We start from the raw sequence: 25,178 nt of genomic DNA, 5'->3' as shown, positions 1-25,178 counted from the left end.
ACCTCCAGTACAAAAGATTTATCTAGAATGTCAAGAGTTTCTTCCCCTCACTCAATCTGCCGCTTGTACATTGCGAGAGTTCTATAACAGAGACGTACACGACCATTTTAGGCCTATAGACCTCTGCCTTAAGGAAATTTTCCTTATTTCAAATGACTATCATAAGAACCACTTAAAAATCAGAGACGTATACATTTACGTATCTTAAAGAAATGTATATTTTCTCTCTGTTTTTTTTAATACTTAAACATAGAGAAAAACATAAAATCCAGCAATTGGTTTTGATAAATATGATTAATAATTTATTCAAATGCGGATCCATTAACTGTTATCGCGATTTCTTTTCTAGGTAACCCAATAATTCAATTGAAGATATGTTAGTTCGTCATATTTGAACCTATCTTTAATTGAATTGTACCTATCTTCAATTGAATTGTACCGACAATGTATGTTCAATTGAATTGAACCTATCTTCAATTGAATTGAACCTATCTTCAATTGAATTATACCTATCTTCAATTGAATTGTACCTATCTTTATTTGAAGATAGGTGCAATTATTTGAATATCTACTAATTTTGCGTTACATAAGTCCGGACACCTCCAATATTCACAACTTTGGAGACCTTATTGACCTTATTGACGGAATAACTCAATTAAATTCAATTATAAAAAGTGGAGAATAGAAAGAAATTATAACCACATTTCTTTCTGGGTTTGAAAACTTTTGGTAAACAGTATTGCTACTTTTGTAACACAAGGACTGATTTGCATGATGTATTTATTCAAGCCTTGCATTGTCTTTCGTATGGTTGTATTACACTAGAGACAATTGGTGTACAAAGACATCTTGAGATGGCGGAGTGCCGAGTGCAAGAACTAGGACACTGTGACCTACAATGCATGACTTGACCTTTACTTTTGTAAATGTTTGTCCGGGCATATTTTCTATACTATTTCACCTGGAGTAACCAGATTTGGTGTACAAGGACATCTTGGGATGGAAGAATGCAAGAAGAATGTATCAGGATACTTTCCTAACAGTAGGTACATACTGACATAAGTGTACTGTTTATTTAATATAGAAGTCATTGCCGGTGGGGGACTATGAATTTCCTTGCAATACTTTGACCTGTTCCGTGAAATATTCACATACATTTCAACTAATGCAATAATGTCCAGCACGACTTTAATAAAAATGGGCCGAACTTGTCCCGGGTCTCCTCTAAATGCGAAGAAATCAATTCTAGACTAAAAACACTTGAAAGCTAAAACCAAATCTAATTATAACATTAGGGAGGAGATGAGGACTTTAATATGTTGTCTTGAATATTTTTCACTGTATGACATTTCCACAACACAACCCTTACCATGCAGATTATATGGAATATTTCATATTTGTTAACACTTTCATGGCTCAATCGTTGACGTCATCATTGTATGACGTTATGCAATTGCTATTGTGATGTTTGATAGCACTGACTCATTTACTCATTGACGGAGCAATCCTAAACATCACCTTCCCCTGGCCATAGTCAATAAGAGTATCTCACTGGAATTCGGCATGGAAAACGTTACCTGTTTTCATATGTTGAATTTGTCGTCTCTGGATGACATTCATATCGCATATACTATAGCTGACCAACACGGCAACCAAAATCAACTTTCGCCATCCCTCTACCTGTCCAGTCCAATCAACGGACATTAAGCTCAGCAATTAAGGAGTGGGACGACTGGTTTGCCCGTTGTCAATATAATGTGACCGGGTCCTGCTGGGTGTCTTCGGCAGTATGTTTCAGTGAGGTACAGTAGAGAATGTAGCACTATAAAGTCGGCATCAGTTCCGCGCTATCACAAGGAGACAAACACAGCCTCCCAAAACACACACGCATACACTACACACAGGGGAGGCCGTCCTTAAATGACCATAGCTGTTGATAGGACGTTAAACAATACTAAACTAAACTAAACCAATCAACGGACATGGATCCTACTGGAGCATTGTCACAACAGATGCACAGTAAAATCTCTAATTTTCGTGTTGTAATATCGTTGATTTCGTGGGTAATCTTCATCCACGAATTCATTGGTTCACGAAGTTTGGCATAAAGCAATTTTCCGGTTGAGTGGGTACTCGTAATCGACACATTCATATACTCACTATATGGTGTTTTGTTGGGAAACCAAGATGTTCGAGCCCCACGAAAATATCTGATTTTACAGTATATGACAATGCAACACTCAATGCTTCCCGCCTATTTGCCAAGGAAGGCGTTGACAGAGACTAAACAATGGTCTATGCGGTAACCTCAGATACCGATCAAGCTGGTGATGAGCATGGTTTAAAAGGAAAACAGCATCCCGGTATAGGAAGATAATTTTACCACTTTTTATCCAACTGCCAACTCTCAAATAATATCAACTACACAAAGCTTGTAAATTTGGTATACCATCTGTGATGTACCAACACCGTCAAAAAAGTAGAGCTAGAAGAACACATAGGGAAGAACCAATCCGACTTACCTGAAAACTGCTTCAAGGCTTCCATACATGCTTAAGACGGAACACCCTACCAAATGGATGAAACGGGAAGTGGCGATTTATATTAAAAATTACCTTGGGCCAAACTGAAATCATACATATTGATAATTATGTAGCATATTGTCATCAATTTAACAAACTTAGACATATCAATTATTTATATGCTGCAATTATAGAAACCCAAATAAACGAGCTATAACTGGAACTGTTTGATAGAATCTACGAAGCCGGTTACTCCCATCACCAATCAGCAGTTTTGAACGACTTCAACATAAACAAATTGATTTGAATGTACAGAATGTAAACATCGACCACCCTGCTCATAGATTTTGTTTATGAAAACCAATGACTGCTATCTATACCAACATGTCACAGACGTAACTCGCTATAGAGAAGACAAAACTAGCAACACTCTGGACCTGATCTTTACAAATGAGGAAGGCATGGTGGCCAATCTTAGTTATAACCCTAGCATCGACAAAAGCGACCATTTTTGATACTTGCATTTGAATTTGTGGCCTACACATTATCAAATCCTGAAACCATGTATAGACCACGGCTGAATTTCCATGAAAAGTACTACGAAGATTTAAATGATAACTTCAGAAAAACTGACATTGACGTTCTCAACAACTGTACAAGGGTATCTGATGCCTGGGGCACCCTATTTGAAATCCAAACCAAGGAGCTGAATCATTCGGAATAAAAGAAGGCCTTTGCTGTGTGTTATATATGTATGTATGCATGCGTACCAGAAAAAAGGTATGTTGGTGTATTTCCCTCCTTGTGATAGCGCGGATCTGATGCCGGCTTTGTAGTGCTACCTCATTGAAATACCATGCTGAAGGGCGTAANCACATTATACTGACAACGGGTGAACCAGTTGCTGCCATTCCCCTAAATGATGAACGTTAAGCAGGGAATAACAACTACTATTTTTAAGGACTTTGGTATGTCCCGGCCTGGGGACAAAACCCATTGCCTTCCTCACCTGGTCGAACGTTCAACAACAAAGCCAAAAAGTGAGGTATTGCGAAGCAAGGTGCTAGAAAAAAAAGTATTTAGAAGTAGAGAGAAATATAAAGATACCAAATATTGCAATGGGTGGAGCAGATTTATTTTGGTCGCATTTGTGTCCCCCAAGTAGGGCAATTAACATTCCTCTTGATAATACTAGGCTTCCTCCATAATTCAACGATTGACTACAACCAAATGAGTCTCAAACCACAGTTAGGACATTTATTATCAAAATATGTGAGAAGGGGAAACAATTAAAGATCAAGGGGAGGGTCTGTTTGTGTGTAAAGACCACCTGTGTTCCTCCATCACGCAGCCTTGTGTTATTAAGAGGAATGTAAATTACTTGTGCAAAGCTCGAAAAGTGTTCAGCGGAACTTTACGTCGGCAAGCTCGGCTGAGCTTTAGTTTAACCAGCCGAGCTTAAGTTTTACCAGCTTTGTGATACCCATTTGGCGGTAAATCTCAGCTGAGTTCAAACTTAAGTTTTGAGCTTGAGATTTGAGAAAATGTTTGTGATACCGAAGCCTGGCTTATACGGGCCAACACAGCGTTGTCAAAAACATAGAAAGCAAAGCAGAATTTGACAAAAATAATTGTCACACAATGACAATATCCAACTGCTTTTGTAGTGACTGACAACACATGTCAACAACCCTCCGACAAAATTGAATTGCATAAGTGTATTTTGACATGGCTGATATGGGCAATCGTACTTATCTATGAAAATGCCAAATTGCAAGCCGTCGTGGACTTTTTAACATGAGGCTGCAATCTTGAATTATGCAGCACTGATGAATAAATTGCCTCCATACCGACTTAATTATCATCGCATACGCATGTTTCAATCGACGTCGACACTCCATTGAGATTACATAAGAGATGATTGACAGCTAATCACAAGATGTGTAACCTGTACTGTGTATAACCAGGTATAAAGAAAAGGGGCAATGCAGGTGATAATAAACCTGCGTGGTCGTATAGGTCACACCTGGTCAGTAGCGAGGTCGAGGCTACAGGTATGAGAAGCAATAAAGATTGCATTACCGTGACATACTGCTTAAGTGTGATGTACTGGTCAGCTGTACACTATGTCAGAATCGCGTTTAATGTTACGTACCGATCGGTGACTATCGATTGTCAGATTATATACATTGACAGCTAAGAAACGGTAGCGTCTCGACAGGAACCTACAGTTGTATGTAATAATTCGAGGTTTTATCACAACCTAGGTCGTGAGTCGTCTCAACGCGGTTCACAAATTAGTATTCGTAGTTAATGGGCCTTTGCAACCAGCCAATAACCAAACTCCCTGGGGAGCCATTTCGGCGCTAACAGCTAGCATGCAACAATTCCAGCACTGTCCAACACGTACTCGTTTACAGATGAGAAGACTGAAACAAGCGGAGTACAGTACCTTGTTCAAAGATAAACCACAGTGCCGTGCCGTGATTGAACCCGCAACCCTTGGGTCACGAGCCCGGCGTCTTACCGCTAGACTACCGTGGCCCCTTTCTGCAACCACTGTGTTCAAAGTAAAATTATCCAAACAATGGCCTCCTTACGGCGCACACTAAAACCAATTGTTGGACCCATGGTTTATGCATCTCAAAAAGACTCATCACTTTGATTTTTTTTTTTACCAATGTTCGTATTAAACGTGTCGTAATGTTTCATAACCGACTGATCCCTATACCAAGCTATGACCTAGTGAGATATTTGTATTGTTTACCTGTACAACAATGTGACGAATTTGTAAATTTCATATTTCATTCGACACGGGACTGGTCGGGTGAAGATCTAGCCCCTCTTCCGTTTAGGTCAGTATTGGTTCATACAGATGACTTAGCTGGCGACCCTCTCGTCTCTGTTCTTGTTTGGAGTTCTACTGATTTTAACTGCTTTTATCATAATTTGCAAATAGCGAAAAAAAATCGAAAACATTACTTATATAATTATATCTGGAAGGGGATAACCCGGATGCGGAAAAGGCGGTGATCGCCTTAAATAAGACTGTGCCCATTATACTGACGTTTCAGGATCGTTAAGCAAAGTGTCCTTTAGGGTATGTATATCGTATTGAAGTGAATCACAAACTAAGCCACCAGTAGCGGTATGTTATTATTTTGAAGCTACCGTACAACTTTAGAAGGAAGTGAAATTAAGTTTCTTTTCTAAGTCGGTTAACACAACACGATGGTTTGATTTTATAGGGTTTTATGTCATATTGACAGCTAAGGTAATTTACGGGCGTGCCTTCATGTGTGCGCTTGCATGTGTGTATGTGTACTGAATTAAGGCAGGGTATGTTGGCGGCATTGCCTACTTACGACAGCGTTGCTCTTATGCCGCCTAAAAAGTGCTTCATCCATCAGCATTCCGCCCTGTCACATTATACTGAAAACTGTTGACCCAGTTGTTGCCATTTTCCTAATTTTGAAACTTCAAGCAGGCAATTGTGACTACCATTTTAAGGACTTTGGTATATCACGCCATGGGGGTAGAACCCATTGCCTTGCTAGCTTCAAAATTCAATATGAAAGCCAATTATAGGTATCGCCAGGCAAGGCGCTAGGAAACAAATGGTAGGTAAAAGTAGATAGAAATATTAAGATCCCCAAATATTGCAATGAGTGCAGCAGATTTACTTTGGTCGTTTTTCTGTCATTATTTCTTTCAGACATATCTCTTGATATATTGTCTAACCCCTTATTACATCTCAACTATTCTTAATAAAATGTGGTATGATATGGTGAAATAACTCTAACTCCAACCTCATGTGAAAACTTTCATGCTCAACCTCAACACGACTTCAACACTTGTACCCCTCATATCACTAAATTCTGGATCCATGGGCGGATTGGTCGAGTGGTTAACACTCCGGCCTTCCACGCAGGCGATCGGGGTTCGATTCCAAAAGTCGTCGTACACATGGAATGTTTAGAGAAAGTGTTTTCTCCTGCTCACACAACTCCAAACAAGGTTACCGCGAGCGGTATATAATACGCCCGTCACACATTGAATGAGCAGTTGTTTGTATGATTGAAATATATGAAGTATTTGTGAGTAATTGATATTGAAAGAGAAATCATTCAACATAACTGGTAGATCAAGTTGTGAAGTTTGAAGTTAAGCCGTTAATATTTACTTGAGATATCGAGCGCACACTGTTTCGGCAAGTCCATAAAGGGGCATAACTCCACAAATTATGGTCGGATAATGGCGGTTATCGAACTTGTCCGAGCTTTCCTGGTAATTAACCTTGTGGTGAAGTTTGAAGTTAATCCGTTAATAATTACTTGAGATATCGAGCGGACATCGTTCGCATGCCCGCCCGCCCGCTCACGTGATAACATAATACGTCCCCGTCTTCGACGGGCGTATAAAAACCAAGTGAATTATAAAACGGTCTGGGGTGGATGTTGCGGTATCTGTGCTGTAGCATTCAAGTGAGGTGGCACTATACGTGATACCGTTAGAAGCACGGTCCCACTACAAACAGAACACAATACATCTCCAGCACACACACAGGCATACATGTACAAACATAGGGAGATATTAGCCAGGTGACATAGGACTAGTAATTAGCGCCTGATAAGCAGCTCTTGCGAATTCATCAACATTGTATTGATTGTATGAGTTGTATATCTATGTACTGTAAAGCGATTTAGAATTGCTTATTCTCGCTAGATAGGGCGCTATATCAAATATTGTATATTTATTTATTTTATTTATTTACCCACCACTGCACATGTATCAAGTATCATAAGTCAAACTGGCTTTGACAGGAATGTGTGGTTATAATGTATAATAAGCTAAAATAAGCTGACAAATATTGAGCTTTTTTCAAAAATTGACAACTGTTTTTAATGTACATTTTCAGTCTTTTTAGTGTCTCATAAGTCGATTAACTTTTGGCTGGATATTGATCTAATTTTTTGTACATTTTATCTGTTTTATATGTAGATCAATATGCGACACTTGAATAAAATGATTTATTATTATTATTATTATTATATGTATTAAAGTTATCATTGGATTATGGTATAAGGTCAGTGAATGACAAAGATGTTCTTTATCCGTAATGAATGATTGCTTATGACATGATCAACACAGGTCACACATGTACAGCCAAGTGTTGATATGATATGGTCCACCAGTGACAGGGTTATAAGGGGTCAAGCAGCTCATACACCGCGTATGTTAGACATGACAGTAGGCATAGTTCTCGCTGTGATAAGTTGTCATCATATTCAATTATCTAAAAACACGAAATTACCTTGAAAGGGCAAATATGGGTCATGATAATTTTCTTGTCGTGTCATTACGAATGCTAATCGTGTCATTACGAATGCTAATATATAGCTTGTCAATATATAAAACAATCTTCTCGTTTGAATAACAAACGAGTCTTTTTGATATTTTGTCAGAGATATGAATAAAAAATCTTCAACAATTTTGGTTCTGGATATTCGCCATTTTAAACGGAGTTATTTGGTGTTAAGTTCGGTATGCATCAGGCTAACGCAGAATTTTTTTTCTTTTTTTCTTTCTTTCTGACTTGTGAGGTTGAAATACCCCTGCAGAATCGGGGATACTTTCCTCTTTTTATTCCATTTTTAGGAACAACATCTAGGAAACCGAAAATAGACAGAATTAGTGGTTTTTGACCGTGTCTTCTACAAAGGGACATGGAACAGACAAATTATTATCTGCTGCCCCCACTGTAACACTGGGGACATTTTTTTCGTATCCTATCTTTCCAGTCATTTTACATTTATACTTTCTCTTTCCGGTGGTCCCTAGGTTTCAGTCCTTACGTGTCTCTGGGTGTTCGAGGACGTCAAACACCCAAAAAGCAAAAAAGAAAGTAATGTATTTAATAATACTGCTTTACTTTTTACCTGAAACTTTCAACTACAAAACAGCCGATTTTCGTGCTGTCTAAATTATTTACTGTAAAATCAAAAAATTTCGTGGGACATTAAATTCCGTTTATTTCGTGGATAAAAACCACGAAATCAAATCCCCACGAAAACATAAATTAGGTATGATATGGATAGGGGAAAATCAGAAATCAGCGAAATATAATATCCACGAAACAGGCTAGTATATGAAAACCACGAAATTTTAACCCTACGAAAATAAATGCTTCTACACTGTATTCACTACTTGGTTATATTCTAGTATATACTAGTAGCGGGAACTTGGATTGATTTGAATTAGCTTATTCTTTATCTGTGGGATTCTATCTGGCCCCAACCAGACTGACATAACTGACAGTTGTATACCACAGAAGTGTGGCAATTTATGGCCCGGGGCTGTCATGTACGTCAGCAGGGACGATCCGTCACCTCTGAAATACACTAGCACGGTGACGACAATGACTATGATGGGCGATCATGAAAGACACAGTTATCATAATTACCTTGGACAGGTAAAAACACCACAGGTGTGGGTGATGAGTAGGAGGCGACGGACCTGGATATTTTAACACGGATTTAAATGAAAATCGTTTCTAATTGGTAAGAATATTTTTAATTATTTGTTTGTTTAATTTTGGTGAATCCGGACAAAACTGCGTTTAACTGTATCACGAATGGTTAGGACTTAACACATTTGCCAATGAATTACATTGGGAAATGTTTTAAGTCCTAACCATTCGTGATACAGTTAAACGCAGTTTTGTCCGGATTTGCCACTTATATCGTTTATCTGAAGTTTTATACTAATCGTGTTTTATGTATTTGTGTACCAAAAGTTATTGACGAGATTCGGGTTTCACTGAATATTTACGTAGGGATACTCAATTGTTTGTTTAAGCGGGAACAGTTGGTTCAATTTGTATTCATTCTTCTTGGCCGTCTTGTTTTTTGTGTCAGTCTGCCAGTAAAACCTACGGTCTGTGATGTAAAATTATTCATAATTTAACCCCATCGGCAATGTACCGACGTGTTTATTTGGTTTATAACCATGTTTAAATGAGACAATTAGCCAAACGCGTGCGTGGGTAATGTTCTGATTAAAACCAACACGTGCAACGCTCTTATACATTATAGTGCCGTATTGATAAGATAAACTTGTTGGCAGTGTGTTATTTGTCTTAGACGAATTAGTTTTGTTGAGTGACGTAAAACGTATAATGTCTTAATCTAATCGGACAGATTAGCGACATCAGCCGTGTGTGGTTTGTTGGTGAAACGAAAACGGGACATCACCAGAAAAAATGTCTGTAAATGAAGTAAAAAAATCAGCCCGATATCCGTAAATGGATGATCTAAATTATATTGAGGTATATGCAATGAACAAAATTCAAGATAACATTTAAACGTGGTTGGGTTTCATTTGTTTGGTAAGCCTTAACGACAATCGACACAAAAAGGTCATTTTTGGCCTAAAGCGCCATAAAAAACATATTTGTATGCGTATCTAAATTTATAGGATAAAATGTTACATAAATATAGACAGGCCTTTTTCCTGTACGCACGTAATAATGGTTGTCACGGGGATCTGTTTAAAGTTTTTTTTATCCATGTTTTGTATATTGTAATAAATATCACGAACCTGTTTCAGATCACTACATTTAACAATGAAATGTTCAACAGCGAATGCAGTGCGCGATATAATAAGGTTGTTCCCCACCCTAAAGCAAGTGCAATGAGTAACGTATGCTTGTCCCGTTCTTATTCGGGCCAAAACTACACACTCTTGCCTATTGTTCCCATGATAATGACATCGTTTATTCTTAGCAAAGGTTGGACGTTTATCACACTCCGCTCATCGTTGTTACCATTTATGTGTTAAATGAATCAATAAATGGTTTGCAATCTGAATGTGGTATTTTCATACCGGTTGGGGTTGCGTAAGCGCACATTTCGTCGCCTTATCAGCTTGTTCATTCTCATAGATTAAATCATGACCTGGTTATCAGGAAAGGATAACAACATGTGTTCTAGAAATAAAATTAGTTCTAATTAGCAGACTCAGACTAGTGTTTTAAATAATGATGTTTAAAACTCAGGAGAACCAAAAGCGAATAAGGGTATAAGTAGCCCTTTGGAATACTTTCTTATCATTAATACCTAAAGCGAGGTCAATGGCTTTTGCCTTGGCTCGTAAAATTGAAGCACCATTAGGAAATATCCATGTGGTAGAATAGATATAATCAACACATGTTTGTGTTTTGGGATGGAATGTGTAACTTATGATTTGAGAACAGGCCTGCTGTATCCAACTACATGTTGTAAAATGCGACTTATGTGGGGCTCCCTGCAGAATCGGGGCCGCTAAGAAACCACAAGCTATATTTGCTCTCTACTTCCGGTAAACCTGTTGTTTCTTAGTGCCTTACATGGCAATACCTCATTCTTGGCTTTAGTGTTGAGCGTTCGCCCAAGAGGGGTAGACAATTATAGTTTGTGTTCCCAGGCTGGGATATACCAAAATACCAACAACAAAACAAGTGGTAAAAACATCAAACCGAATCAATCACAAATAGATGGCCCATTAAGGGACAATGAGGCATATTAAAACTTTTCGAAAACTCCGGATTATGGTTGTGCATAACAGAAAGTACATTTGTGCATAACAGAAAGTGTATTAGAAAAATAAAAGAGATATTTAAGTTATGTATCACAAGCTAGACGCCTTCATTTTGATGCATTTAATCTGAAAAACAGTAACATGTAAATTAATCTAGGCTCAAATGGGCTGTATTTATCTTAAACGCTTGAGATATCCGGTACTCTTTTTACAATAAATGGGACCCTTTAACTTGATTAAGAATATTTAAGATATTAATAGACCGGTGAGTAACAAAGAGGAATGAGAGATTGAACTCCCCTTAAACCTGAAAAAACCATAACATGTAAATTGATCTCAGCTCAAATGTGCTGTATTTATCTGAACGCTTGAAGTGCCCGGTACTTATTTTACCTAAATGCGACCCTCAAGCTAGATTAAGTAATGTTAAAGCTATTAATAGACTTGTGACAGACAAAGATAAATGAGAGATGGACCCCCCCCCTCCTAAATCTTAATAGGACGTTAAACAAAATTAAACCAAACCAAACCCCTTAAATTTGAAAAACAGTATCATCTCAATTAATCTCGGTTCAAATGAGCTGTATTTGTCTCGTACGCGTTTACATTTAAACCCTTAATATCGTTTGGCCAGTGCTCCTCTGTTGACCAACAAGCTCAATCGGTTAGAGCGATATTAGAAATCGGAAGTGCAAGGGTTCGAATCAAACTCTAGCCTAAATGTTTACTCTTAAAACATTGTTGTTAATTATAACCAAGTTATTGTCATGCTAAAACAAAACAGTTTCTAATGTCAGTTGCAATTGTTGGCTAACCCCAACCCCAACATCCTTGGGACATTTCACCAAGCAAAAACGATGATGATGAAAAGCTATCTTACAAAAAATGGCAAGGGTTGGATATTAATTTGTGTCCTTCTTTAACAACGCTGAAATACAAACATTTTTCACTGCCTCTTTACGTTCTACTCTACATGTATAACTCTGTCGTCATCAGTAATTTAGACACAAGCTCCCATTAAGAAGTCAAATACCAAACAAGGCACCTGTCATACTTATCAATCCTAAAATGTAGGTCATGAAATGCGAGTTTTATTTCGACCTTTCATTTTTTTCTGAATATCAACCAATAGTTTGCTTGTTTACAATGTATGATTTTTTTTGTGTCAATGATTTGCATTTTTCATCCTTTACATATTCCTTGGAGGTTTGGGAACACCCAAACGTTTGTCCATTTTCTACTGTGACATGAAGTAACTAATTATGTTATCCTACAAGTGTGAAAATGACGGCACAACGAACATGAGAGGAAGTGTACTTTGGAAGATTAATCGAGGCAAGAAAATATGAAACAAATTACATAAAACAAATAATTCCTCACACTTCGTGACCTGCTGTACATATGTAGGTATACATTTATAAACTTATGCAACATCAGTCGTTGCAGGACAAGTTGTTTATTGCCACTGTTTTCATACAAAACACAACGACTATATATCGATTACACGCTGATGGTGTTTCACATAAATGTCGTAATCTTAAAGGATAAAGGCAAAGTGTGTCCTTCCGTTTATTCGGCTTGGAATGTACAATTTACAGTAAACATAATTAGGATTCAAATCAAATGATGAAGGATTTGTTTGTTTGTTTGTTTGATTTTGTTTAACGTCCTATTAACAGCTAAGGTCATTTAAGGACGGCCTCCCCTGTGTGCAAGATGCATGCGTGTAGTTTATGTGTGTGTATTTTGGGAGGCTGCGATATGTTCGTGTTTGTCTCCTTGTGATAGCGCGAAACTGATGCCGACTTTATAGTGCTACCTCACTGAAACATTCTGCCGAAGACACCCAGCAGGACGCCCCACCCGGTCACATTATACTGACAACGGGCGAACCAGTCGTCCCACTCCTAATTTGCTGAGCGTTAAGCAGGAGTAGAAACTACCATTTTTAAAGACTTTGGTATGTCTCGGCCAGGGGACAGAACCCAAAGCCTTCCTCACAGGGGCGAACGCTCAACAAATGGCCAAAAGTGAGGCATTGTCAAGGGAGACATTAGGAAGAAGAAAGTTATTTAGAAAGGAGAGAAGAGATAAGGTCCCAAATTTAGTCGCCTCTTACGATCATGCAATTGGGGGCAGCAGGTTCAATTCTTACGCCCTACCTGCAGGGTCAATGATGAAGGAAAAAACAACAAAACTAAACAACATGCATTCATATAGCCTTTGCCACAATTGTTATTCGTTTTGATGGCGGCGTGTCAATTCAATTTGAATCCCGCGTTTGGTTTTTATGCCTCTGCGATACAAAAGTGACCAAAATAATACGTCGCACCAATTCCAATATATTTTGGATATTTGTATTTGTCTCTAATTATAATTACGTGTTGTTTCCTAGAACTTTGCTTGCCAATACCTCACGTTTGGCTTTAATTGTTGAAGGATGTTAGCCGGGATAAACGAAAGTATTTTTTAAAAGGACAGCTAGTTTAAACTGTATTTATTTCTGGTAATATACAATACATTATATTTTCAATATATAATCAACAACGATTCGGAAACAAGTACTAAGTACTTATACAAAGCATAGTTGTTATTCCTCGCTTAGCGTTGTGCCTTTAATGTTACAGCAACAACTGGGTCACACGTTGTTGGTATATTGTGACCGGACATAGTGCTGTCCTGTGTGCATTTGGTATTGTATTCAAGTGAATCATACCATAAATTCGGCATCAGATTCGCTGTATTACAAGAAGGCAGTACACCAACATACCCTGCCTCCGGTAACACAAGAAACACAATAAAACCAAACCAAACTAACATACACTCAAATAACCTAAAACCATTTTGTTCTGTTTTCCCTGGAGGTTTGACGTCCTTGCAACAGAACAAGCAATGAAGACAAATATTTAGGGAGATAAAAAGAGTAGGAAAGTGCAAAATGTTTTTTTAATCCCTTATCGAATCAAACGAATTCTCAGTAACGTTACATTGCTTTTTGATAATTCTTATTACTACCATTCCTATATCAATCGTCCTACATAACACATGATTAGTCTGGATTAAATATTGTCAGTTTAATGTGACCGCGTGTTGTACTGTACTCAATGTTTAACGTAACGTCCACGCAACAGCACAGGTATATATGAAAACAGATACACAGGGGGACACCACCGAACGCAAAGCGGAGGGAAGTAAAACGGTAAGATATAGGTACCAATCGGGGCAGCAGAAAATATTTACCTCAATGACCTCTATGAAGACACCGTAGAAACCCCCCGATTTTGCAGGGCCCCAACATTAGTAGACCCTTACAACATGCAGTGGTATACAGGAGGCCATAGAACCGCGCTTTCGCAAGGGAAATACACTAATATACTGCCTCCAGCACATTTGAATTACACTTGAAAGCACGTCTTTAAATGATCTAAGCTGTAAATAATAAGCTATTTCGTATGAACTTTACCATTCCCATGATACACAAACGAAAGCACGTCATTAAATGATCTAAGCTGTAAATAATATGCTTTCCCCCATGAACCATACCATTCCAATGATACACACATGAAAATCACATCTTTATATGATCGTAGCGTTAAATAGGACGCTAGATCCTATAAAACCAAACCAATCCTGATGCTTATATCCATTAGTATCTATCTATTGTTTGACCATTTAATCATACGGGTCACTGACTTTCTGGACAGTTGCTTGCCAGGTGGGAGATGGCATATGATGACATAACCATATCTAAGATAGCTAATGATACTAGTACCAGAATGCATCACTTACATGTTATATGTATATTTCCGCTATATCCTGCTTAACGTTTAGCGTTAAGGGTATTGGCAACAACTGACTCACCCGTTGTCAGTATAATGTGACCGAGCGGAATGCTGTGTTGGATGCCTTTGGCATGGTATTTCAGTGAGGTAATACTATAAAGTCGGCACTAGATCAAAGCTATTACAAGGAGGCAAGCACACCGACATACAGTGTACCCCGTCTCCAGCACACATACACACATGCACGTATCAACAATATACACGGAGGCAATTCTTACCTGTTAATAGGACGTTAAACAAGATAAAACCAAACCAAACCAAATATATCTAACAAAAGAATTAACTATATATGCCTCATCTAGTTGACGGACGCTACATTGTTCGCATATACTCGCTTTCCTTATTAAAACGTTAAGCGATAGTTTTATTGAAACTGTATTTATTTGTTCTCAAGCGATGTCCAGTGTATCGATTCAAGAGGTTATTGTATTTGGTCTTAACAGCACCTAAGCACACTTAGGCCATTAAGGGTCACATGATGAAAAAATGGGTTAATGGTCGGTGTGTCAAGGACACACAAGAGACGTTTTTTTGTTGTTTTTTGTTTTTGATACGGCCCATCGACAATTACGTTGACGTTTTGGATCAAACGATACTGTCAAACAGATATCTCTTTGTATAAAATCATACGTCTGCTTAAATAAGTTACAAAAGCAAATCATATTATAGTAAAACCTCGAAGTAATGCCCCTTGTTCCATTTGCAACCTCGTTTACTGCCCAAATTCTTAGGAAATCCTTTATAATGCCACTTTTCTCTTGACAAATGATGGCAGGAAAACGAGGTTTCCTGCTTTTAGTAGACACGCCCCTCGATGGTTTTGAAGGACTTATATAATTATAATCTGTATTTTTACAACAACATAGGAAAACGCAATTTTAATGGTTTATCCTTTTAGTTGAACCACAGAAACATCTTTGTCCAAAATTCAACATTACGTCGCGGGTACTACATGCAATATTTTTTGCCCTACTGTTTTATGTCTCCTAAAGTTAAATAAGATTCACGAAATGTACCAGAGGAGAAGTCTTTTTACTGGTGTATTACTTTTTTTTGGAAAAACAGATCTCAAGATCAAAATGAGTCTAAAATTGTCGTGCGTGTAAAAAATAACGACAAAATCGGAACGTTTTGGTCACAAAGACCGACACAAAATGGTTTATTTATCTAGAAACACAGTTTCAGTACAGGCAAATTCGGTGTTATTTTAATATGAATGTAACTCGTGTCCGGGCACCAGAGAGACTTCCCGCGTTTAATAGTTGGAATTCATTAAAACCTGTCAGATTATTTAATCATATTTAATATGTACTTAAAGAATCATAAATCCTTTTTGATGTGTAATCAATTATGATAAAAAATCGACTTAGCTGTATTAATGTATATTTAATTAATTGCTTTGGGATATTCCAAAGTACCGTATATCGTGTATATCGTCAAAATGCAGTCAGGTAAAACAAACAGTTATAAGTTGTTTGAAGTACTGACACAACCAGGTTAACTGATTGATGAGTCAAGAAATTTAAATTCATCATCGTCTTTGTATTGAGGTACATGTTATTTAAGGTCAAAGAGTAAGCATACCAAACAATGATATTGGCTCATTAAAATCTAGGTTGGACGTCAATATCAATATCAAACTACGCTGGCACTATAGATAATCTTCCATTAAAATCATGTTACTCTTCCATTTGAATAAATAACTGAATTTTATATCCATAGCAATATATAAAACAAGCAGGACTAAAAAAATATTGGAACGTGTAACCTTTACTATCACAATAATGGGTTTTATAATTTGAAATAAAACAACAACTTTTGTTTCCCTATTTTCCTAATATTATGTAAAATGGTTTTGTATCTTAGAACCCCCCTCTCAGAATTTGTTGTTTCTCTTCAATTTTCAATCAAACAGCCCCTACCAGCATTTTTTGCAGCAACAAGTGGGACCTTTAACATAATACATGTTTCCATGGTTTGAGCAAAGACACCCATGCAAGTTTGAGATTGTTCCAATATAATAACTGATTGACGTAGAAGAAGTAGATACATCATTGCTCAAACAAAGGAACTTTCCCATTTATTTGAACATAAACATGCTATCGTGATATTTATTATGGTCTTTTTAAAATTCAATTTATCTATTTAAGCGGTAAACTACATAAACATATAAGGGTCAATCTTTTTACGCGACGGTAATAATAAGATAAATATTCGGTGATATATATTGTCGAGAAAATATTTCCCACAAACGAATTATTGCGAAATGCACATCTAATGCACGCTAATATTTTGATGAGTAACTAAAACGTCATAACGTGCCCACTAGACGCGCCAATCCTTGCCGATAAGGCATAAATAATCAATATAAATGACGATCACAATGAATAAATACCGTTACAAAGTTTCGGTCACCTTATTGTAGCGGTCTTCCCATAAACTAACGTCATTATATGCGAATAAATGCGGGTTGAGTCATTCATCACTCCTTATCGTGAACCATGGCTTTCGGGCTCTACATATCTACAATAGATCCTATCTTTGACTCACCCTAAAATATTATCAATAAGATAAAATAACTGGACCAACAGTGTATATTTTGTGGTAAGAAACAGTTGCTTTATTACAAAGAAATTAATATCTATTGTATCTTTTTGAAACATTACTTTGATATTCATATACACGTCGACAGTGGTTATTTTGTATTTAAGCAATACAGTGTACATAATGCATTTTTAGTGATTATTATCATTGTTTTGATGTTCCCCTGCAGAATAGGGATTTATTTTTGAGCCATCTACTTGGTGACACAATAGCGACCACAGTAGATATTCTGTAGACTTCGAGATATGCTTTTTATGCACTCTACTTAGGGACATAACGACAGCATCCAATCCCCTGCATAATTATGGATTTGTTTCTGTGCCCTCTGCGTTGCTTGTTACACCAAAGCGCCCACAATCAGTTCCCTGAAGAATTAGGGATATGTACCTGTGCAATATACACGATAGCGATAACAAGAAGTCTACAGTTCCCATTGAAGCATTTCTCATATTTTCTTTCTATTTCCTATTAATCTTTTTATTTCTTAACGCATTGGCGATATATCAATTTTTACCTCAGCGTTGAACGTTCGCCAAGTGAATTCAATGAGTTCCTGCCCCAGAATGGGATATACCAAACAAAGTTTTGAAAATGATAGTTGTCATTCGCTGCTTATTGTTCACCATTTAGGGTAATTACAAGAGCTGAATTAGTCGCTATCAGTATAATGTGACCGGATAGACTATTGTGCTAAATGTCATGCAAACACTCGACATAGTGCCTGGTTCGTAACGAAGGATTCATGCCGGCCTCACATTTTTCAACATTTGTCTACATTTAACCCTCAGCCAGTCAGTGTTTTGTTTAATGGTTCAGGAACAGTAAAGTCTTATCGGGACAGGACAGATAATAATAAAGGGACATTTTGTTTCAAAATTTGTTGTTTGTCGTTGTGACAAAATTATTAATATAACCTAGACCGCCATGACCGACACTTATAAATCAACACTAAACGACTGCTAACGAAACTAAGACTACATTCATGTGGCATTAACTATTGTTTACGCAGTGGAATGTTACTCAACTGTTTACTTCCCGAGGTTATTTTTAATGTGTGTCGCGTATGTTTGTGGTAAGCGAACTCACCTGTTGTTGCCAGTTTCAGCTCGAATGATATGGGGGTCTCTTCAACAATATTGGGAATGGGTCAACAGCTATCTTTTAAATGTCTCTTGATAAACGTCTTCGTATGGGATATGTTGCATAGAAAAAACAAAACCAACTGATAGTTTACTCATAAAAGTAACATCTTTTTGCTGAAAGAGGTATTAGTATCGTTGTTGATTTCGGTTCGAGTATATTAATATCAAATAAACAACAAAATATTCTTATTCAAACTATTGATTTTACTTTTTGATTATAATTAGTTATGGTATTATTTTGTTAAGCGTCCTATTCACAGCTTATGTCATTTAAGGACGAGCCTCTGTAAATGCAATGTGTCTATGTAATGTGTACTGGAAATTAATTGAAATATGAACGGTGCACGTTCGTTTGAGTAAAACAATTTTTTGTTTGTTTGTTTGTTTGATTTTGTTTAACGTCCTATTAACAGCAGGAGAATTCCGAATTCTCAACAAAACCAGAGTTCGAACTAAAAATCGATATAGCAATGGCAAAATATGATTAAAGAAAAGACTTATATGGAGACCATTGGAAAAGTACAGGGAAAATAAGACCAGGTGTACCGGAATATGTTTTTTGGCTATATTTAAAGATTTTATTTTGTTTGAAATTATTGAATTTTTGTTTGTTGCAGGAAGCCAAACCTCAAGTTTTAATGATGGGAAACTCAATTTTATGGATTGTACTCCTGTCAATAATATATACGTTGCATTCAGGTAAAATATTTTCCGAATCTTTGTGATTATAAGCCTATCTGACTTGGTATTTACATGACATCTTATATGAATTGCTCCTCTGAAAATTTGTTTAATTTTGCTTTGGCTGCGTGAAGGCACCATTTGGTTATTTTACTAACTGAAAAAATGTAATTATCCTGCAAATAATTGAAATACAAATTGGTTGTGCTCACTGAAACGTTTGCAGCCTAATGTTTTGTAATGATTTGTATCTGTTCTGTTTTAGTTAAATCGGATTGTACCGGAAAGGCAGATATCATTTTTGCAATTCCAGGAAATCTTGACATTCCTGGAGAGGAATTTTTCCCATTTGAACGTTTTTTAGTTATGATTGTTGACCATTTTGTCTTGAACAGTGAAAACATAAATGTAGGCCTAGTTCTTTATGGCAATGAACCCATTGCGATATCTTATCCACAACCCTTCAGAGACCAGGCGGCTACTAACGCTAGGATCACGCTTTTGTCACAGCGTAATTTATACATAGACAAACTGTATGGAAAATCTGACGTCACAGGTGCCTTGACTCTTATGCGTCACATGTTTCGAAATCCTGCCGGTTTCCCATTGGTCATGCCCAGACCAGGCGTGAGAAAGATAGGTGTCTTATTTACAAATGGCCGAATGGACGTTCAGGAAACACAAGCTGTTGTTAACGCGACACGAGGCATAAAGAGTGATGACGTCACCATGTACATAATTGGACGGGCTCCGATTGGGCCAGAGTTTCTTGAAATTGGGTCTGATCCATGTAAACTTTTCTCCATGGGGAGTTTTATTGACGGACTGCCAAGTCTTCTCCCTTATTTAGGAAGCAGCATTTGCACAGGTATAAACTTCGTTAGTGAAATTATTTCTTTAAAATCAAATCTATATTAACACTTGTTTATTTATTTCGTATCTTATTACTTGATTCAAATGCCCAAATGTTCCTTGTATTTCTTTCAAGAAATGATCAATTCAGCATTTGCACAGGTATAAACTAATAATGAAATTATTTCTTCAAAATCAAATCTATATAAAAACTTGCTTTGTTATATTTTGTATAAATTTTTCATTCAAACACTTTCATTAGCCTTCCTAATGATATATCAAAGATTTATCTTCAAAATTCAAATTATCCTGCAAATAATTAAAACACTGACATTCCGGTCTCAAGCATTCTATTCATATAGATCCGTATGCATATGCATTTGTTTTTTCAGTAACAGCGGTACATAATTGTCCCACATGTAGTTGTTGATACGAAAATACCTGCGTTATAGGCTCCATGTTGTGATCATAGGAATCGAACTATTGCTGTATTTACTACAAATCGGTTCAGCTCTCCAATTTGTAATACTCTATTTGTGTAATTGTGGTAAAATATCCATAAACATTTATGTTAAGATATAAAAGCAAATAGATATATAAAAATGTTTTTTATTTCAAAATACCAACTAAAACGGTTTGTAAATTATTTGCAGCGTTGGACCCATCCATAAACGTCACGGAACAAAACTGCTTTCCGAGTAAGTATATTAACATCACTTCATTCTACTATGGGATTGCTGGATTCATATCATTAGGTGTAATCTCCGACAATATTTGTCGACCAAAAAACTCTTTTTCGAATCTACTATCGAAAATGACAAACACGGGCTATATCGCAAAGCATTGTTGCCATGAAAATGTTGGTATACGTATTTAAATATTGTTAAAGGGATATTAATTTGTTTCCAGCTTTGTCTAATATGCCTTAGCGTATACAAACATATTAAATATAGGATGGATATATTTCCATCAAACTTTCCAAAACTGTTTGGAAATTAAGCTAACTGAATTCAATGCTGATATCTAACTAGCATGTAAATCAAGCTTATGCAAGTAATATATTTGTTCAGAAGCTGATGGCTGGAAATAAAGCACTTACATTGAACAGTTAAGAGCTTTTTGACGTCTTCTTACTCCCGAAAAAAGTGAAAAGACTTGGTTGATTAGACAACATACTGTATCTGTGCATGCCACGAGGGTCATTGAAGTAATCTTTTATTAAAGCTCGAAGACCAGTCTGAATAAAAAGCATATCGCGAAGACCAGCCTTAAAAATAGCATGTCACGAAACATTTTTTGCATTGACCTGAAAACTGTTGATTTATTACCTTTAATATGTTTGTTTTACCTTTTAAAGGCCTTAGTGACCTCATCTCAATTGATGAGTCGTTAAGAATTCAAAATAATAATAATGAAAATAATAATAATTCTCCACGACAGGGTTTTGGCAGCCTGACCCGAATCCGCCTGTGGCATGTCCATCACTGAATGCGCTATTTCAAGACCCGTACAACTGCGCCTATTACTACAAATGTTTCCAAAACGTTCCCATAAGGGAACCCTGTCCAGACAACATGCTATTTGACAACAATATTAAGACGTGTAACCTAAAGGAATCAGTCAGTTGCTTCACCCAAGTACAGTGTCCACAACCTGTGGGACTGTTTCGTCACCCATTCGACTGTTCAAAGTTCGTTAACTGTTTTGACAACATCCCGTACATCCAGAAATGTAATCCAATGCTCTACTTTGATGAGGACGAGAAACGATGTCGGGACAGAACAATGGTGAATTGTCCAGTTCATTAGTAGCGACTGAGGTTGTTAAGTCTCGATAAACATTTCGAGTAAAGCAATATAGTACATGTTGACCTGGAACATTTGTAAAATGACGTTAAACATGTGTATTTAGAATATTGTATTCAATGGAATTTTGAATGTGTATTTTTACTAACCGTTTTCGCTATAATAGTGCAAAAAACGGTGAAACCGTGACTGAAAGTATCTGTTTATGTTTATAATGTTATATCAGATGTTATCGGAATAACTGTTTTTATGTTGGATTGCCGTAGGATGTTTTGTTTCACAAACAATCTTCGGTTACCTGACATACCAATGCCCTCGAAAATGGTAGTTGTTATTCCCTGCTTAACCTTTAGCATTAAGGGTAATGGCAACAACTGGTTCACCCGTTGTCAGTATAATTTGACCGGACGGAATGCTGTGCTGGATGCCTTCGTCATGGTATATCAGTGAGATAGCACTATAATGTCGGCATCGTATATGCGCTATCACAAGGAGGCAAGTACACCAACATAACCTGTCACCAGCACACATACTGATCTGAAAATATTCAAGAAAGTTTCGACATTTTTTGATAATTTTAGTCAAATATATATTTTGAAATACAGTTGTGTGATTCCACAACGCACAAAAATAGCGTGCGCTCATCGTGCACACACCATCCGCATATCGTTCACACATGGTGCGCACAACTGTGTGATTTAACAACACATAAACATACGTGTGCTGTGATCCATTACTTCACTAAATTTTCCCTTTAAGCAGGGAATAGCAACTCCATTTTTTAAGGACTTGGCCCGGTCTGGGGACATAACCCATTGCCTTCCTCACCTAGATAAATGTTCAACATTTAGGCCGAAAGTGAAATATTGCAACAAGAAAACAAAAGAAAATATTGCAACAAGAAAACAAAAAAAAAGAGAATTGCCGAAGTCCGCCGCGTCCCGTGATCAAAGTGATTGCTACTATTTATAGAACATGAAACACTGTAACTAATTTCACATGGCGACGGGGGAGTTATGTCCTACATATTCTAGTTTTCTAAATCCTCCTTAGCAGAAAACAAACTCAGATCATTTTTGACTTTCACGAAAATGTGTACATCAAACTAGAAATTAAAACAGGAGTACCGCGGGGCGGAACAATATACGCCCGTCGAATGCCATATAGTGTTATATACTTTCTTACATTGAAATAAGATCTTCAACATTCTAAGAGTAGTTAGCTGACATGCTATAACGCTACAACACTCACCTTTCACAACTAATTTAATGTTTAATTTTTCAACTTTAATATGAAAAGGTGGCTTATTATTCATCATCATAATCATGGCATAAACACATGTGGACAAAGAATGATACAGGAGCAACACAAGATAGAAAATCAGATACTGGTCTTATTTAAACAATATATAAAAAAGAGTCATTATATTTTCTATTCTGAACATCAACAATTATCAGATGAAGGGAAATTACTAATCATTCATTATCAAACGAAGGTTAGTGTAACTTATTAAATTATTTGTATAACCACAATATTGATCTGGTTTTTTACCCTTATTTTCAGTATATTTGTGCATGCATATGAAAATGATTAATTCATTTAATAACTTACATCATCCTATTTTCTTCTATGAATCTCAGGTTTTCTTTACATGCATGTACCAGTACATGAAAAAGTTGAAGCTGAACAGTGGAGATTAAAGCAAAATGCTCACATTGAAGTCTCAAAAATTAAGTTTAAGGGACCTTGTCAATATTTTAAGGAATTCATGTAATCAGTGGTAAGTCTCCAACTCATTAAACACAAGTTAACTTCATGATTAAATCAAATAGATCGATTGAAAAATGTAAGAGAAGATCGCCGGACAAAATAAAATACTGAAATAAACAAAGGGCAATAACTTCAGCAAAAATTGTTGAATTTAAAATTCTTTTCAAGGAAACACAACAACATATCATGATTATTTAGCCTACCAGGTTTCAAAGAAATCCGTCAAAACAATGTAGGAGGAGATCTCCGGACAAAAAACTAAATAATGAAATGAACAAAGGGCAATAACCTTTGGAAAAATTGTCGAATCAAAATTCTTTAAAGGGAGACACAACTTCAGTCCATGATTAAAATGTATACTAAGTTTCAAAGAGATCGGTCGAAAAATATAGGAGAAGATTGCCGGACAAACAAAAGTTTACGCTGGACGGACGGACAACCCCCATACCATAATACTTCCGTCAAAGACGGGCGTATAAAAAGGCTTAATAAGTGTAAAAATATAAATATAAACTGCCTCTTTGCGGTCTGCTCTACTCTACTTTTTGCACATGTACCTACGTTGGGTTGAATTTCGAATAAAGTGTAATAAGAATCACGATTGAAGGTTTAAAATTACAATAAGGCAGTTTGATAAAGTTTGGATGTAGGTTCATAGCTTTAGCAGCCTTATCTGCTTTCCCATTTCCACTTATTCCGACATTATCGGGTATCCATATGATTACAAGGTGGCAGAAAACTAAAATCCTGTTAAGACGAAGAGCAATGTTTTGAATTTGAAAACCATGAAGGCGGGAACAACATATACACTGTACAGCAGGCCTTTCCTTCCCCGAATCTGCAAGGGCGTCTTTCTAGTAAAAATGGCAAATCATCACAAAATTTGGCATGAACTAAGTGGTAATATTTGTGTGGCGAAGTCGGATTTTGTCGTACAAGTTTTATGGTTATATGCACCTTTGCATACCGTGACACAGTGTCACTTGGCTAGTTGGAATAGTGTTTAACCGTTAGATTCCATTTTGTAATACTGTGCACTTTTGGGGAAGCTCATATATGCCTGTATTTTGTTACAGATTACTTCGTACACTGTTTGTTGTCCTATTTCGTCGCCATGTTGGCGGAAGCGGTTCGATTATGTTAATTATGAGTTTATGTGATGGGTTACATGTGTGCAACGTACCGTAATGTTCCATGATTATTAAATTACATATTCCAAACCACAGAGGATTTTACAGCACTATATTTTTTATTTCTCACACGACATCCAGAAGTCAATTTCTTATAAAACAATATATTAGCATATACATAATTTACTTTAACACATAGTGGCTAATTTGGGAATACTGACTTGTATTTCATTGTGCATTTGTTTATGCATGT

General features: G+C 36.8%; 1 protein-coding gene across 1 annotated transcript; it reads left to right on the top strand.

The window, feature by feature from the left end:
* Window positions 1–8,998: 8,998 nt before the first annotated feature.
* On the top strand, window positions 8,999–22,320 carry LOC110453331. The gene is made up of 5 exons (XM_021502242.1): window positions 8,999–9,082; window positions 19,305–19,386; window positions 19,634–20,236; window positions 20,874–20,918; window positions 21,661–22,320. The coding sequence occupies exons 2-5, from the start codon at window positions 19,326–19,328 to the stop codon at window positions 22,026–22,028; spliced, it is 1,077 nt and encodes a 358-aa protein (XP_021357917.1). The 5' UTR covers window positions 8,999–9,082; window positions 19,305–19,325; the 3' UTR covers window positions 22,029–22,320.
* The last annotated feature ends 2,858 nt before the right edge of the window (window positions 22,321–25,178 follow it).

Source organism: Mizuhopecten yessoensis, unplaced genomic scaffold, assembly GCF_002113885.1.
Source record: "Mizuhopecten yessoensis strain PY_sf001 unplaced genomic scaffold, ASM211388v2 scaffold7269, whole genome shotgun sequence".
NCBI lineage: Eukaryota > Metazoa > Mollusca > Bivalvia > Pectinida > Pectinidae > Mizuhopecten > Mizuhopecten yessoensis.
This window is presented reverse-complemented; position numbering and strand designations above follow the sequence as displayed.

Bases quoted from the DNA above. Each gene is read 5' to 3' on its own strand.
- LOC110453331 (XM_021502242.1), top strand. From the start codon at position 19,326: ATGATGGGAAACTCAATTTTATGGATTGTACTCCTGTCAATAATATAT. The intron at 20,237-20,873 runs GTATAAACTTCG...AATTATTTGCAG, and splicing joins AGGAAGCAGCATTTGCACAG to CGTTGGACCCATCCATAAAC. The intron at 20,919-21,660 runs GTAAGTATATTA...TCTCCACGACAG, and splicing joins GGAACAAAACTGCTTTCCGA to GGTTTTGGCAGCCTGACCCG.